General features: G+C 43.0%; 1 protein-coding gene across 1 annotated transcript in view; it reads left to right on the top strand.

Annotated features, from left to right (window-relative positions):
- cox10 (cytochrome c oxidase assembly factor heme A:farnesyltransferase COX10) overlaps positions 1-16,445 on the top strand; it is a 28,760-nt gene extending 12,315 nt beyond the window's left edge. Inside the window, exons 5-7 of the mRNA XM_075458174.1 lie at positions 9,837-9,907; positions 13,289-13,521; positions 15,500-16,445. Of these exons, the coding sequence (XP_075314289.1) occupies positions 9,837-9,907; positions 13,289-13,521; positions 15,500-15,921 (726 nt within the window). The 3' untranslated portion in view covers positions 15,922-16,445. The remainder of the gene's footprint in view (positions 1-9,836; positions 9,908-13,288; positions 13,522-15,499) is intronic.
- Positions 16,446-17,995: the final 1,550 nt, after the last annotated feature.

Raw genomic sequence — 17,995 nt, 5'->3', positions numbered from 1 at the left:
TGTAAAACAGAGTAGAAATTGCTGCATGGCCTTATCAAAAACAAAACTTGTATGCAGTATTGTATAACAACACCGCTTTGATGGCACTTCTGTTAAAGGGGTTGCTCAAGGTAAAAACACATTTCTTTGCCGCCCATGGAACTGTCTGGCAACGACATTGGGGACCTTGCACAATCGATCAGATTCAAATCTGCACAGACTCGTGCCACACTCGTCTTCGGTGGTATTATCTGCCTGCCTACATGCCTCCAACACAGCAGCTCTGAATGCACAAAGAAAGTCTTATAAACTACCAACACCATAAATCACTTTGTCCAATCGCTCGTTCGAGTCGCACTCCAGTTTCTTTTAATTTATTTTACACCTACCTAACTGCAATCAATTTGAGAATAGTAGATGGTGAAGTGTAGGTTCTTCAATGGACATACCCAACAGTGTGTATGTGTGTGTACTGCTTGATGCATCTTCGTCTACCTTACCCAGATCCTTGTGATTAAACATTCCGGCTGATATTAGTAATGTTTAATGGTGGTAGAGAGGACTATATACCGTCTCCTGCCTGCAGTTAGTTTTATAGATGTGCTTTTCTCGTGATGACTGCATATCGAAGAGAGAGGATGAGTAGGGGAGATGTTATGCAAATGTTACCCACATTTTAATGGCACCTCGCTATTTGATTTTCAAACTGACTTTTAAGAAAGTGTAGGGACGCGTGTCGTAAGGATTTTATCATTATTGATACGGTTGCAGTGCTGTTCACAAGTACTGAGGCTACAGCCATTTTTACGCATGAACGTCAAAGATTTTGTGTAGAATCTGCAGAGTTGAGTCCAAACTTTTTGCTTAGCTGCTGTTCACTCATTTATTTCACAGCAGGAGAGAGAGGGGAGGGGTGGAGAGAACTGTCTCTCTGGTGCAGGTTGGAGGCAGGATCTGATGCAAAAATGATGCTCTGGAAATTGCTGTTTTGTTTACAGCACATCAGGAATGGCTGTTGACACTCTCAATGAGTCGGTCAGTAAAAAGCGTAAAGAAGAGCGTTCCAGAGGGTTGACGGCTATATTCAGACACCATCTCACTGGCAATTTTTGTTTTTTGAAGACTTTGCTAAAGAGCCAGCTGGAAATCTCTGAAATTGTACAGACATTTGTGTTGGCACATGCCGCCCTCACGGAACAATGAAAAAAACTGCAATGCATGTGGGAAAATTGCTTCATAATGATATGAACATTCCTGGTTAATGGGTTTAACGTATTAACATTTTAAAAGAATGTGATCATGGCTTCTTGTTACTGTTTTCTTTCTGAAGGGAGATATTATTTAAGGTCGACTTTTTGTTGTTGTTTATTCTTTGGTAATGGAAGAACAACTTCCAAATATGCGGATGATAATCCATATAGAGCAAGAGTAAGTTGATATATCGGATTCAATATTATCAGGTGGCCCAGGCCTACACCCTGCAACCGTTCATGCAGCACGGGTTCTGGGGTGTCTTTCAGCTTTGTTTCACTTCGCATTTCATCTTTCCATTTCGTCTTTCCATATGACTACAGTCCAGATAAAGTAAACAAAACAGTAGTATACTCACCCAACAGTATAGAGCACATCATCATCCTGGGATCGCTATGCCCAAGAAAAAAATCCAGTAAGTGAATTAGTGAGTAGACCATATAGTAGTCAAAAAGGCACAAATTCTTTAATCATCATTGTGATTTTTTTATTTATTTTTTTCCTTGAGAAACTTTGCCAGTGTTCATGCATATTGCAAGCTGTGCTATGCCACATCCTGACAGGAAGAATTTCTGTTACTTTCATTGGACGGATTGTTGACAGCTCACTTCGAGAAGCTAACTGGTTGCCTTTCCACTTCAGGGAATGGAGAGCGAGACAAATAGATGCAGATTAAAAGAGACATGAGGGATGGGCATCAGGAACAAATCTCTTAGTGGAGACTCCTGTCAGGAACTTTGTCACCCTGTTTATACAGCCGCCTCTTTGTTTCTCCAACAAACAAGGTCGTCATTTATGGATGAATCACGTAGTCGTGTTGCCTTTTGACACCATTTGCTGGCTGCCTCTTTGCAGTAGTTGTTTCTGCCTCAGTCTTTTCATTATGTCTCCTGTGCTTTTAAAAATCTTAAAATAAAAAAAAAATTAATAAAGGATAATATTCCAGGACATGTCTTAAAACTGAATTTGAAGTGATGGTGTAGCCCAAATTCACAATTCTTTGTTTGAAATGTGTGATGAAGCAGTCCGTTAATTTGTCTTTTTCCTTTTTGGATTAAACAGGCGGTTGTAAAGTTCTGCAGAATATGGTTTAGCTTTTCACTTCTCAGCAGACACCGAAGGGGAAAAGCCTGCAAAATACTTCTTTGCACACATATCCCCTGATTGAACAATATAAGACTTTGGATGGAAATCTAACAAAATTGTGACTTTAAGTGTGTTTTTATTATTTTGACCAGATAGTACATTTTTACACCAGAAAACATGTTGGGATTGATTTGAAAGATGAATTGAATCTCTCAGAAACTAATGATTATAAACACCAGCACCACAGAGGCGACGGTACATTTGATACATGACCTCCAGGACTTCCTCGGCTCAGTATTCCCTGTTATCAAAACAGTGACACGGGTCTGTTTATGCCGATCGCATGAGCAGGTTCCATCTGGAACGTTTGGCAGTTCACCACAGTTATTGTTATCAGTTATCATTCTTGCAGAAGTAGGAGTTGCTGAGACTGATAACAATTAGTCATGGTTGGTAACCTGGTGCCATGCTCTGTGAACGCTTAGGTGTCAGTTGTAACACAGCTGAGCTGTTTACTTGGATTTTAGATCATTTCACAAACTTGTGTACAAGTGTGAAATCTAGCAGCCAACTTCCAGAGGATTATTTTCACACATTTTCAAGTTGTTCCTGATCGTGGACTGTTTACAGACCCACGACTTCTCGGACATCTTGCCGGTGGAGTTGTAACTTGGTGGACTGTCAGATTAATTTTCACACAGTTGGTGTTGATATGTCCTATTTTCTGTCTTGGGATTTTTCTTTTCTTTCTGGCATTGCGTATATAGTAAAAAAATAAAAATAAATGAAAGCTTGCACTTAAAAACAAGGGCATTGATTACAAAGGCAACGCTCAAAGCTTTGAAGCATTTTGGTCACCCCTGGTCTTTTATGTTGACAAAAAGAGAAGAAGGCAGCAATGCTAAAGCTGTGTGTGTTTGATTCTAAAGCTTTTGGTTACTTTTACAGTTCAGGAAACATTTTTTTTTATCAAAAGTAGACGAAATGTTGCTTTGATAGTTTATTCAAACCAAAAAAAGACTACCAGTAGTGAACGGGGACTCGGAAAAAACCAAGAGGCATACTTTGCATGCTGCTCTTGTTCTATTCTTACTCGTGTTAGTATCCAGTCAGGTTGACTTGCTCACTTTGAAAGGTCGCTGACCTTCATCCAGAGGTGAATTTTAACATCATGGGTCACTGGGGGGGAATACAGTCTGTACACAGAAAACCAGACCTCACTATGTTGTTTTCTACTCAGGTCCTCATCATTTTCCTTTGATTGACTCGTTGAATGAGCCCATTTCGATGAAGGGGTGAATTTTTTCATGGGTCGCTGCTGCAAATACAAATCTACCAGAGGTGCTGACAGCTGCTGTCATGTTTGGGAGAACAGCGAAGGGCCTCATATGCAGCCTGTTCCTTATCACATGGGTGCATTTCTTCCAGATCTTCAGGACTAGCCATGTTGAAGCAGAATTAAAGTGACACACACACACACACACACACACACACACACACACATTCACTCTTGTTCTAGTCTGCTTGTGGTCAGACACAGCTGTGGATAGAAAATCTAAACACTCACATCCTCTCAAACGTACACATGGCCCGTGCACATGCCTGCTTTTAAACTGCACCCAAACTGTTGAGAGACTTTCAAACTTCATGTCATGTCAGTCACACCCTCACAGTTATTTGCAAATGCCCACTCATGGCGGAAAGGGTTGTTTATTTCTTTTTAAACAAGTGACCACACGCACACACAACGCGCCGAACTCTCCGTATTCAGCTTTCACTAATGTTTTCCCACCGTGTGTGCGGCTGAATAAAAACAGTGAGGGCTCTGTTAATGGCAATCACAAACTGGGACGAAATGGCCTCATTAGTAAGAGAGTTAACTTATCAGGCGGAGACTGTAGATATGGCTGCCCAGTTTTCCAGAGGAATTCACATTGTTTGCACAGTTGAGATGATTTCAGTGGACTGAAAACGAATGTCTCGACCAAATGATACCAAACCTTTTACTACCAAAACATTTGAGTCTGAAACCAGTTCACCAAACTGTGTGACTGTAAGTCAAAGTGTACAGTGTACTATTTTCATGGCATAGCACTTGGATTGACCGAAGTGGCGAATTTATCATTCAGGGTTACGGGCTGTCACGGGGTGAAGGGTTCTCTGTGCGAGGTGCTTTTTCTGCAACTTCAAATAAACCTGACGTGTAATAAAACACCCCCCCTCTGAGAATGGCTTGTAATCGGAGTCTTCCAGCACACAAGTAGGCTCTGTGGCCCGTTCACAAAGCAGTGTAAATGATGAAAATGCAGATATTGTGTGACAAACTATTGCATCATTTCAAACCTTGAAGTGTATACAGCCTGCAGCTTAAGTCAAGCTCCTACATTGAACAGGCATAAGCAACACTCAGTCATCCTTTGTGGAGGGCCAAAACTTTTCCTTGTGTTATTGAGGCAAAGCAGCAGCTGTCAAAGCCTCCTTTTTCTGATATGAGTAGATGAACAATGCGAGCATCCTTCCGTCTCTTCTTTTCCAAAACTCCATCCCTCTTTGTAATCCATGCGGTGAGTCCAGCATGCTTCTGCCCTGCAGCAAGATTCCCAGATCCCTGCCCATATCTTCACAAGCAAAGGGACTGATTATTGGCAGGGCAGAGGTAATGCGGCTCTGCTCAGCATTAATTGGCTGATTAACATGAGGACAGTTTAGCACTTCACTGTCCCACACTCAGCCCATTAATGAAGAGCTTGGCCGTGCCAGCTGAACCGCTGCCAACAGCGCCGCACAGACCACTATAAAGAGAGCTGCAAGAGGTGTGGGTTTAGCACACAGCTGAAAGGGAGACGTGATCCGCTCTTTGGCGAGGCAGAGTGTTGCAGCCTGTACAGGAACCACTGTACAAAGAGCAAAAAGAGTATGTGGTGAATGGCAGCAGGATGGTACAGTACTGGTATTTAGAAGACCAAAACCAATGAGTAGCTTCATCTTAGCTGTTTACTTCCCTTTGAAGTCTCGCGCATAATGTCTAACATTAGCATGAAGCTGTGCACATACGGACAAGAGGACTGTAAAAGTTTTTTGTTATTCCATTTGACTTCTTTTATTTATGGACAAATTTGAACTTTTCATTTGATCATAGAGGACGAGGAGCCTCAGAGACACCTGGGAGCTGTCCCAGTGCAGCATTTCAGGCACAGATGCAAGTTTTTGTCTTCCACCTCCGCTGCAGATAGTGTGATCTAAATGTTACTATTTTCTGTGACAGAAATGAGGTGGTGGAGATGCACTCTTATCTTTCTGTATGTATATTTTTTTTTAAGTCAAACTATGTCCATGTGGCAGGGAATGCGAAACAGACATCACAGGGCACTTTCCTGTGCTTACTTCATTTTTTCATGAAGTAGTAGTCTGTTCTTATGATTTGACTTACACGGAGTAATATATCACGGGTTGAAATTGTCACATCATTTTTATTTTGATAATGTGACGTTCACATATTTAAGTAGACCCATCTGCATTCAACCAGCTATTCTTTCAACTGCTGTATTTTCACTTTTTTCTTTCAGCACTTCACACTGGTTTGCCCTTAGGTTCATGCTCACAGTTTGATAACATACGATCACAGGATAGCTCACATAACTCCAGCATCATCCACTGGGACTTCGGAGACGTCAGTCAGATTTCTGACAGCGCAGTACTCCTGCTCGTGGTACAGAAAAAACATTTATCCGTCTTAACTTTTCTATGAACGCGCATTGTGATTTTTCTCTTTTGTCCCATTCTCTTTCATTTTATTTGTCTTCAAAGCCACGTCAATATCTGCCAGAATCATTGAGTTTAGTTCTGAGGGAAGCTTAATCTGTTAATCTTTGGCCGCTTATTTGTCGAGTGGCGGATCAGAGACCGTTCGCAGCTTGTGCGAAAGAAGGCTCTCATGTTTTTTTTTTGTTTTTTTTTTCCTTCAAAGCAGTCTTGGCTCGCATACATCAGAGCACCACCCACCACTGTGGATGTTTGAGTCTGCCATTCAACTCCAATGTGCAAACAGGTGACATTCTGACAAGCGATAACTTGTGAGTGTTGGTTTTAGCCTGTGCACCTGGGTTTCCCTCGGCAGAGCCAGAGAGACGCTGTTAGGGCCAGCTGATGTTTCTGGGAGCCAAAGCCCTCCAGCTGCTTAGCTGTGTCTTTTTCCTGTTCCTGTGTTTAGGCACACTCTTGACTCTTGAGTAAACACGGTAAAGGCACAGTTTGTAGTTTCTCTGTCGCTCTTCTTTGACCATCACTCAGCTTTTTGAGATATTTTTGCCACATCGGTAAGGCAACTACTCCTCCGTGGGGAGGGCAGGGTATGGTGGGTGGACAATTGACGTACAGTTTTTCAGTGTTTGTGGTTTTACAACATTCACTTAGTGAAAAGAGATTTTTTTTTTTACAGCATTCTATTTTAAGTATGCTTTTAAATTCTACTGCCTGAGTGCTAAAATTACAGTCATTAAATGGAGACACTTCATGAGTCTCTGTCATAAATGATCACATAATACAAAACTATTTTGTCCTTGTCAGCTTCTACACAAGAGTAGGAAATGGCTCCCTGCAGCCTGTTATCAATTGAGACCTGGTGGTCGGAGATGGGTCACTTACCGTCTTTGATAACTCGGAGGAGCTGGCAGCTGAACGCTCCCTCAGCTTTGCTTCACGCTTTACTCTTTGCTGTTTTCCGTCCTCATCATCTGGCAGATAATTGTCTGTACAATTATGGGTTTTGTGTGTGTGTGTGTGTGTGTGTGTGTGTTGGTGTTCATAATTGAAAGCAGCAGCCATCTCTCCTTTACTTCCGGTTTAGTGCTTCCTCCCATCCCATCCATTGATTTTGTCGGTTTTGAAGAGAATTGTGCAGTAATGCGTGCCCGATTTCTGAATCATTGTTCTTTTGCTTTTGGTGCAACATCATTTTTATATTATATATATATATATATATATATATATATATATATATGTTTTTTTGCAATGGTCAGAATTGTCAGTGAATAAATGATTGCCTAATTGTTGAACTTTTAAAAGCTTCCAGTCTCAGTTAGATACATCATGATTAATCATTGAGCGCTGCAAACAGAATCCAGTCAGGTTAAAAATCTTTATTTAATCGATTTTGAAGTATATTGCTCATGATGGTGATGAATTGAGGCGGTTGGAATTCTTTCTAAGCATTTCCTGACACAACAAGCCTCCACTAGGATTAGGATTTTATGTGTAGTAATATCGTTTGAAATTAACGTTACTCCAGTCAGAGGTGCCCTGAGATTGCTAGAAAATGCCATAACCATCGACCTCCGTCTGTTAATCACACAATCAAATTATCTCGGCTCAAAGCAGCTAAAAGGCGGTGGACTCTGAACAGTAACTCGACCTACCTGCAGCCGCACACGTGCGTGCACATCAAACGCAAGTAGCCCAATTATTTAGCTGCCATCGCTGCAACACATGGCCGTGTTGGGCGGAAATAATGACACGGGCTGAGAGGGCCGCTGATGTGAACCAGATGAGGAGCTCGTAACTTAAAAAGCAGAGAGGGAGGAACAAGAGCAGGGCTGGACAAACTGTGAAATGACAGCACGACGCACACAGCGGGGTCAACAACTCTGTCAGCCCCACTGTGTGCAGCTGACGTTCACATCCCATCGCCTGTACACATAACCCACTCAGCAGATTCATCCAAACAATGGAAAACCTGTTGATGTGTGTCCCCGGAAAGCTCTTTCTTGCAGCTTCTCATGTACTGTACAGGTGCGTTAACAATATAAGGCTCCTGCACTGCACTGTAAACCTTCTTTTTTTCTTTTTTACATGTGGGATTCTGTTATTTGGAAACTAAGTGGATTCGTTTTATGTGCGCAGCGCTGCAGCGAGCTTGGCTCTGGGCCTGCTTGGGGCCTGGCTCAGCTCAGCACTGCTTCGCTCTAGCCTGGCTCAAAGTGCATTTCTCTCTCTCTCATGCGGCCCCTGACCTCTTGACGCATTTCCTGACCCAGGAAATAGAATTAACACCTCTGTCTGGGCCTTGGGGTCCGAAAGCTACATACACAGCTGTGTGTCAACCTAGCTCAGTCCAGACCGAGCAGACTAGCACACCACTGCAGCTGAACCAAAGACAGAAAAGAGAAGATGGAGGTTTTTGTTGGAGCTTCAGGAAGCGAGCTAATTTCACTGTTGATTTTAAAGTCTTTGCGGGCTGTAAGGATCTTACCGCTGTTGCAGTAACGAGAGTCAAATAGGAGATGATGAGGAGCCGTGAATGGCTCAGTTTCTTTAATTACTTCAGCTAATATTATATTCAAAATCATTTTTTAAAAAGTCACTCAAACTACTTATTTACTAAAGGGTAGCTGTATCAGTTGGGGATGACCCGTTTCGTCAGAAATCCCACAAAATGGCACTTATGTGATATTAAAAGTACAACTTAATGTTAAAGACTGACAGTTAAACTATGAAGATTGAGATTTTGCTTAGATTTAGTAGTTTTTGATTCCTTAATCTGACGCAAACTGATATGAAAAGGCGTGCTTGATTGATGGTTTCCCTCTCAATATTGACTATGAGAAACTTGAAATCGGTAAAAGATTGTGCATCAGACTTTGATTATGCAGCATTCTCCCTAATGTTCTTTTAAAGTAAACTGCACCAGGAATTAATTCTTTTTTATCATATCATACCGCCCTAGTGTCATGAGAGCAGTAAATCTGGGAACTGTGGTTTAAGAAAAGTGGATTATCTGTTTATTAGCTACTTAATGTGAACCATATATCAGGAGATGCATCCTGATATTCCATAGTGTAAGTGCTTTATCTGTTTTCTTCATTAGCCAAAGGCTTTTATCGGGCAAGCAAATACAGCACACACATTGAGCTACATTTACACACACACACACACACACACACACACACACACACACACACACACACACACACAGAGATTAGCCAGTTCCTGCATTTAAGAACCCCATATGTTTGCATTTTAGTCACACATTGCCAATCTCGTGGGGGCACTTTGAAGCATACTCCTCCAGAGCAGATCATAAAGCAGGAGTATAAGTAGGTTTTCACATAGTAGTATCCCAGAACACCCCACCCAACAGCTCAGTGCCTCCACCTTCCACCTCCACTTCATTCTCTCTCAACATGTAGAATTTGAGGTTTGCTGGGATCATGTTCAGTGTCATGTCTTTATGGTACACTCTTTACTGCTGTTGTGGTGACAAACTGACCCATCTGACTTCCATTTCTGCGTGAACTAAATGAACCAGCATCAGGTTCAGGAAGAGAGATTGTTTTAATGATTGTTTCCTTTCCATTCATGCGTTTGAACTGAGCAACAAAAAAACTTTTGTGTCAACCCACTAGACTTTTGTAAACCACATCCGTACCTTTTGAGGTGCTCTGTAGGAGTCGTGCTTTTAAATACACAGTTCTCATTTCATGTCATTTGTCTGCATTAACTTGCTTGTTTTTGTGTCTTCGCAGTACTTTGAGGTGCCCTTCGACTCCAACATGAACCGTACAAAGAACCGTCCACTTGTCAGAGGACAGATCAGGTACCACTCTTCTCTCACCTGCTTTCCCTACAGCATTTTTCTTTGAAGGGTTTGACATGGCAGCGCCATCTGCGCTCTTTATTCTTTTTAAAAAGTATGACTCGACTGCGTTCAGGAGGAGAGAAATGCAACAGCTGAGCAGCACTCCCTGACAGCTACTTGGCCACCCAAGTTACCTTTTTATACAATTCACAGTGGGTGAATGACAAAGTGTGCTGCTGTTCTCCTGCTCACTGACCTGATCCTTACCTTGTACTTCAGCGGGATATTTTTTCCTCGGGTGAAACATGACCTAAGAGCTCGGGCTGTCAAAGCCTATGTGTTACGTGTAGCAGGCAATATTATAATGAAGATTTCACCTCAAAGAAATCAGCTATGCTAGGAATATTCAGTCCCACGTTGAGGTATAGCTTTAGTTACTGACTCAGTGTTACAGTGTTGAAGCAGACCTGTAGCTCTTTGTGTAGAATAGGAGCAGACGGGCTGTAGCTGCCAGAATGAGAAGAGCATGCCAGCAGCTTGAGGATGAGCTGCTTTATACTTGTCAGGTGTAATTTGGACATGTTAACAGATTAGAAAGAAGGTGGAATGTGATCGATGATGGGCTGTGGTTTACCAGACCACCTACACTTTGCTAGCTCTCCTGTTTAGATGCTGGATAACCTCTGCACTGATGCTTAGTGAACTCAGCGCATTGCCACGCTCCTGCAAATCTTACTCAGTGACTGGATATGGCCGTCTCTACCAGCCTCTTTGTGAAACTGTCAGTCTTAGGCAGCAGGGTGATTCCCAGATATTCAATGATGCATGAACCAAAAGAAACAAACCAACCACATGTCATCCGCACACATTGTTAGTGCTGGGCATCCTTTCCATTTCACTCTCAAAGGAAAAGCTTCTTGATTCTCCTTTCATTTTTACTGAGAAGAAAGCAATGTGTTTACATTACAGGATAAAAAGTATTTTACTGCTCATTCAATCCACCTGCAGCCAGCAAAATGGGGGCTATATAACTATGATCTACCAACATAAACTGGCCAAACTGCAGTCGCTCATTAGTTAAACAGCCTGCTATTGTCATATCTGGACCTTGACTCGGAACTATCTTGAGCCAGTTTCAGAAATCCTTCATCGACATTCTGTTTAAAAGTGGACACTTGTGCTGTTGAGGTGGTCACTGAAAATATTTTTGAACTTTCTAAACACTGCCCTCTCTCCCTGGCTTTTAGCTGGTCTCTTACAAGCGGAGGTGTATATCTGTCTGTCTATCAGTGGGACACAGACACGCTCCGTCTCTTTCTCTTTGTTTCCCACTGCCTGCCTTCTTCTCCTTCACACATACAATCTAGTGTGAAGACAGAGAGCAGATGGGAAGCCGGACTGTCCTGTCAAACAAGCCATCCGAAAGCTGCATTTTACACATTCTCCTTGTTCTCTGTTGGTTGAGGCCAAATTACGTTCCTCGTCTTTGTCCATCTGACTGCTGGACTTGGTCCACTCAAGGTGATGTCAGTGTTTGAAATAGTTTGGGACAGCAAAAGTTTCTTTCCCTCCTTTTTTTACTTTTGTGATATGCGCATCCTTTGTTGTGGTCCTGTCAAATTTGAGGCTTTGACACGTGGTGAAAAGCCTTCAGCTTGGCCTAAGAAAGAGAGTAAAGTATATGGTTTTGTGTCTCCCAAAAGAGGTAAACGCATATGGCAATCGTTGAATCGAACCCGATAATATTTTGGGAATCACAAGTTATATTGAGCCAGGAGGGGCCAACAGCAACAAACAGAGAGGATGGTGCCGAAATCAATAAATAGTAAGGAAGCACAGGTGAAAAGCACAGGCTTAGGTCTGTGTACTGAAGGGATTTGATCAAGAACTATTCATTTCGAATTTCCTGATTCTGCGAGCACTCCTGCACCCTCTTGTCATGATGTGCTCCAGGCCTTCAGTTTGCGGCTCATTTTAGGGACATCTATAAATTCCAGCTACAGAAATAAACTAGTGTTAAGCCCTATTGGACGGGACTAGTTTAATGGGGGGACCTGGAGTAAAGTAATAATAACCGGGAAATCTAGTCCCGTCCGAATAGGGCTTTAGACTCTCTTAACGGCCTTTGTACAAGTTGGAGAGAATGATTTAATTCTATACCCTCTCTCTTACTAAGCCATTTCTTTTTAGCGTTTTTCACCAACACAGTTTGGTACTTCACATTTTTGTCTCGTCTTTGTTTGAGGTTTAGTTTTGTTGTGACAGAAATTCGATCTTTGTTGTGAAAAGTACTGATGGCAAAAAAAATGTTTTTTTATTTAGGTGATAGTGCAGAGCTGAAGTTCAGTTATATTCACCCTTTGCATTCATAAGTTTTTTTTTTGTTTGTTTTTTTCTTTTGGACTTTGGACTATTTTCTATGAGAATTCCTGTCAGGGTGGTTTGCTGTTAGTCCCGAACGCTAATGAATTTCCACTGCACTTTTTGGCCACTCTAGTTTCTACACGTTACAAGGTCTTAAGCGCGCTGTTTCATCACTTTAGTGTTTTACTTTGGAATCCCTGACTTTGCTCAGGATCTAACCAGATGGCCACATCTTAGGCTTTCTGCACCGACATCACCAACCTGAATTTATGTGTTCGCACAAGACAGTAAACCCACCTCAGGCCATGTGACGTACCTTTTTTTTCCCCCCCTGACCCCCACTGAGCCAGCCCACAGCCAGCCTGCGCGGCCCCACCTCAGCCCACATAAAGCAGACATAACACCACTAATCACATTAATGGACCAATTTCACTGCATGGCCACCACACCGAAATAAAAGCCCTGTTTGCTTTTTGAAGAAAAGGCCTGCGTTTGGTCAAGATTTTAATCTGCCTGCTCTTTAATTTATGGAAGTGGTGAATTTGAACCAGACCTCGCCATCACTGCTTTCAGTTAAAGGAGGAGGAGGTGGAACTCTTCATCCGGCTAAAAGCCCGAGCACTGTGGGTTTCTTCTGCTAGTTTTGATCTCTGGCGTGTGCACATGCTCTTCATCTTGCGGGACTACTTTTATCCCTGACAAACTCTTATCAGATGAGTTTCCGCCAAGCCTCCCATTTTGAGACGCGGCCATGCTCGGCTGCTGACTGCTGGCCCCTGTGGGTCTGCCTGTGTGTGTGTGTGTGTGTGTGTGTGTGTGCTGAAAATGTGCAGCTATCATTGTCTTATCTCGTGTCTGCATAAGTCTACGAAACCTTTTATCATCCTAAACTTCCCACAGTAGTGATGAGCTTTTGCCTGAGCCTGAATCTGTATAATGTAACATGTCTTCTAAGCTTTTGTCTAGTCTGTCTTTATCAAGCTGATTTCACTGATCCACCCGTGCTGTTTCTCTCTCTTTGTGTCCCCTTATCAGTCCCCTTCATGCGGTATCTTTCGCTCTGGCCTGTGGCATTTCTGGAGTCACCCTGCTCACGCTGGCAGTAAACCCCTTAACGGGCTTCCTGGGCGCCCTCAACATCATTCTGTATACCTGTTGCTACACGCCGCTCAAACGACTCAGCATCACCAACACATGGGTTGGAGCAGTGGTGGGAGCCATACCTCCTGTGATGGGATGGACCGCTGCCACGGGCTGCCTGGGGCCAGGTAAAACTCAGCAGAAAAATTGAAATGTGAAATATTTTTTTCATAGTTTATTTTTATAGAATTTTAGAAGATGATTATTTTTCATACACTTATTGTGATTAAGGATTTCATTGCCTTGCCGTTGTCAACCAGCGTTAAAAGAATGTAAACTGGCCATCAGTCGGTTGATTCTGTGGAGTGTTTTAAAACGGCGTGGAAGTATGTTTCTGTTAGTTTGTTTTGGGAAGATTATGACTGTCATGCAGACATGATCATCTCATATAATTGCATTCACATGGTTAATTGTGACGGGGCTAGCTTGAAAACATCCCAATGCTGTTTTTCTGTACTTATATTTTTATGTCCCAGACTAGAACTTTACCTGGTTGACCAGACACTGGAATTTCCAGCAAAAAGGAAACTATTAAATGCAGTTTGGTAATAACTAATTCAGGGTTTTCCTCATAATCTTAGCAGTGTGCAGTGTTTCGATTCAGCCCTCCACTCTTTCTCTTCTTCTCTTAAAATCTTAAAGCTGACTATGCAAGATAGTCTCTCTCTACCCCTCTTTTCTGTAAGCATGGAGAGGGAGACCTTTTTTTTTTTTTTCAATCGCGCATTACCATAATGATGATAATACAGACCCACTCCAAATTTAGCAGCAGCTAATTTGACCAGTCTGTGAGTGTGTGCTGACTACAAGATCACAATGAGTGGCAATGAGCAAGAAGCAGCACAGGGAAAATAAAGACCTTTTTTCCTTCTAATAGAACAATAAGTAAAGAGATCCATCTGAACAGGTTAATCTCACCCCGCAGAAAGCTTTAGGCTACGGCTACACGAAAACGAAACGAGGGTTTTTTTAAAAACGGGTACGAAAATGATTTCGACCACACAGGGGAGCTTCTCTGTCCACATGACAACGCGACGCTTGCTGAAAACGATGTAGTACACACGAAACACCTTTAGGTGCGCTGTAAGCCACCCCCACCGGTTGCACCAGAACAATAGAAGAAGCAATGCGCATGCGTGTACGCCCCTACTTCTACCAGCGCGAAGCTCACGTTGTTCCTTCAACAATGCCGCTGTAGTTAGCAGTGTCTGCAGCAGTGCTGCTATCAATGTTGTGGGGTCCATGATGATCGCTGTCTGTCCTTGTTGTGTTGTCTTCTTCTTCCGGATTTTGAATAGAAGCCGCTTTTTTTTCTGGTCACTGACGTATGTGTATACGTCACTGGCGTTAGCCATGTGGCTGTGCAGACGTAAACAAATCCGTTTTCGCTGTAACAACAACGACACCGTATCCAAATCTTCCCACTCTGGAACCCGTTCTCAAAAACTATCGTTTTGGGGTAGTGGGAACGCCGGCTCCGTGTGGCCGCGACAGCCAAACGATAAGAAAAAGTATCGTTTACAGTGAAAAACGTTTTCGTGTAGCCGCAGCCTTATTTACCTGTGGCCCCTGCAGTGCTGCTGGTGCTTGTGTTCAAACATTGCCCAAAAAAACAAGAAAAAAGAAGTGGACTTTGACTACAAGGTGTGATGTACTGTTAAGTTAAGCAAGAGTTGGGAATGTCTTTAGTTAGTGTCGCGAACGCATCAACTGTTCTGTGTTGACAGTTGCATGAGATGCGTGTCATCACTGCACTATTTGATTTCACTCGCTCAAATACAGACATGTTCAACCCGTAAAGGAATAACTACAAATAGTTATCAGCTTCTTGTCCCAGTTAGGGTCCGAAAAAGATTTTTAGTCGTGACATTTATGGGTTAGTTTTAGCATTTACTTCTAAATGAAAAAAAGATGAACAAAAGAGGTTTTATCGTCTTTTGTCGGTTTAACATTGAAAGTTGCTACTTTTAAGGCGTTAAACTTTTAGCTTAGCACTTGAGCCAATCTATGCCACGACTGAATGACTCAAGCAGCACATTAGCTGCAGTTTATTCAGCCAGCGTCATTAATCTGCTTCCTTCTTATTCTTTTTTGCCCTCCCTCCAGGTGCTTTGTTGATGGGTGGTTTCCTGTACAGCTGGCAGTTCCCCCACTTCAATGCTCTCAGCTGGAACTTGAGGGAAGACTACTCCCGCGGTGGTTATCGCATGATGTCAGTCACCCACCCTGCCATGTGCAAGAGGGTGGCCCTGCGCCACAGCCTGGGTCTGATCGGCCTGTCAACCTTGGCGCCCGTGCTTGACGTCACCACTTGGACCTTCCCCCTAATCTCCCTGCCGATCAACCTGTACATCAGCTACCTGGCGTTCCGCTTCTACCACAAGGGAGACCGCAACAGTGCTCGCAAGCTCTTCTTCTGCAGCCTGTGGCACCTGCCCATGCTGCTGCTGCTGGCGCTCACCTGCAAGAAGTACAGCAGGAAGCGGGAGGATTCGGCCCCGTTACCCCCCACACAGACAGCTATCTAGCGTCATCGTTATCTCAACCCCTCAAACACAGCCGGGACCCTTATTCTAACCTTGATACTCCTTCGGGGGTCTCGGTGTGGACACAATATTTCGCCTGTGTTTGATTTCAGGAAATGAGCTGAAAAAGTGGCTGCATTACAGAAAACACACTGACTCATTACATCCGGTTGTAATCACTTGAATGTGTGTGCTGTACATATTCTGTATTTATTTATAAAAGGTCTGACCAGTTCCTCTCCATGTTGTACATGATGTTAAATGACGCTGTTATATTGTAAATTGCTCTTAAAAGATTCACACAAAGCCTCTATGTTTTCACATTATACAAATGCAGAAGCATTTTAATCACCATATTTGTTTGATTTTAAATGAGTGTAAAAATAGGACGAGTTTAACGTCGGATAAGTTGGTAGTTCATGAGCCTCCTTGCATTTTGCGTTTAAGCAACTGCACTGATGGGCATTGATTCATTCTAATGAAGGTGCTTTATTTCAACATGCACCAAAGCAAAGGCAGTACCCCCCCCCCCCCCCCCTCCAACAATAAACACATGATTGTAACTCTTTGTGTCATTTATTCCTTCAGTGTGAACATGTAAAACTGTTTTGGATGCTCTACATTGTGCATGAATGTCTTTGAAGCGCACACCTCACCCTTGTCGAACATAAACAAAACAGCTTGTTAGGTAATACCAACTTAGTTTCAATTATAACCTCAGTGGATATGCTCACTTAAAGTGAAAATGGCCAGCTCTATTTAGCAGGCCACCTCTGCACCTGTCAGTCATCATGTGCTCCCTTTCCGCCCTTTGCCCCCTAGTTTTGGTATTTGGTTACATTTCCATCTCTGCACTCGGGGAAAACAAGCGCCCCCTTTCCCCCTCGCGCTGCCATCCTCCCTCCATAAAAGGGGAGCTGCGGGATTTATCCAAGGCCGGGAGACCTGAAACGGCTCAACGTCCTCGTAAAGCGTCTGACCGGATGCAGAGTTTCATATCAGAGGGTGAGAGCGGAGCAATCGAGCCAGCTGTTCCAGTGTGGCGAAAAAAAAAGCACAACCTGTGTGGAGATAGAATGTCATTACCAACCTCAAGGGCTCAAAGTGATGGCCTGTCATGGTTTACAACTTCCGCTGCTGCGGAGCTGCTCTGCTGGCTCATAGTGGCGCATGAGTGCCCCGCGCTCTCTTTTTGTGCGTTTCTCCTCATTTCTGATGTTTAGGGGTCGGTGTCAGACACGTAGCTGGGCTGCTGGGTTCCTCTGCTTCCACTCCAAGAAAAAGGTAAATTCAAGCTTTTGTAACTGTTATTCATAATCAAGTGTGGAAGCGTATAGGCAAGGCAGGGAGTTGCTCAAAAAGTGAAAACTGAAACTTAATAAGAGGATTTTTAAAGACACTTGTTGGCTTTTTCTGCCACATTTATCTGTGGCTTGAATTATATAAATGCTTATAAGTCTCAGTGGGATAGTTGGTTTACTTTTTTCTGCGTTAAACAGCAAAAACAAGTATAAACAAATAAATATGTGAGGTGAATATTTTGAAGTATAAGTGACGTGATAGCAAGGAGCCTCGGATAGGGATTTACATATTGGCATAAATAAGCAGCTGACTGCAAAATTAGACCTTTTGAACTTTATCTTATCATGTTCACTCATTAATATGTCAAAGTCATCAGTTCTTCTCTCCTTTGCGCCTCACCCGAGCTTTAAAGCATGGAGCTTTCTCTTGAGTCCCCATACGGCTGATATCAAGGTTTCAAATCTGTCACGTTATTTGCCCCATCCAGTGCCAAACTCAGCTTCCCTGCCAGAGTCAACAAAACCCAGGGAGAAATATGCATCTGCAGACCGAAGCCAGTCCCCAAACGGCGCTGCGCCTCCAGTTTTAATGTCCTCTCTGAGACGGGCTCGCATCAGCGCGGGGAGACACGGTGCAACAGCTCGGATTCCACGCAGGACTCTTCAAACTGAAATCTCAGGATGACGGATGACCCCTGGCCTCTCTTCAAAGGTTGGTTGTTGCAGCAAAAAAAAAAAAAAAAAAAAAAAAAAAAAAAAACAGAAGAAGAATCCAA

Source organism: Odontesthes bonariensis, chromosome 23 (assembly GCF_027942865.1).
Source record: "Odontesthes bonariensis isolate fOdoBon6 chromosome 23, fOdoBon6.hap1, whole genome shotgun sequence".
In the NCBI taxonomy this organism is placed as follows: Eukaryota; Metazoa; Chordata; class Actinopteri; order Atheriniformes; family Atherinopsidae; genus Odontesthes; species Odontesthes bonariensis.
This window is presented reverse-complemented; position numbering and strand designations above follow the sequence as displayed.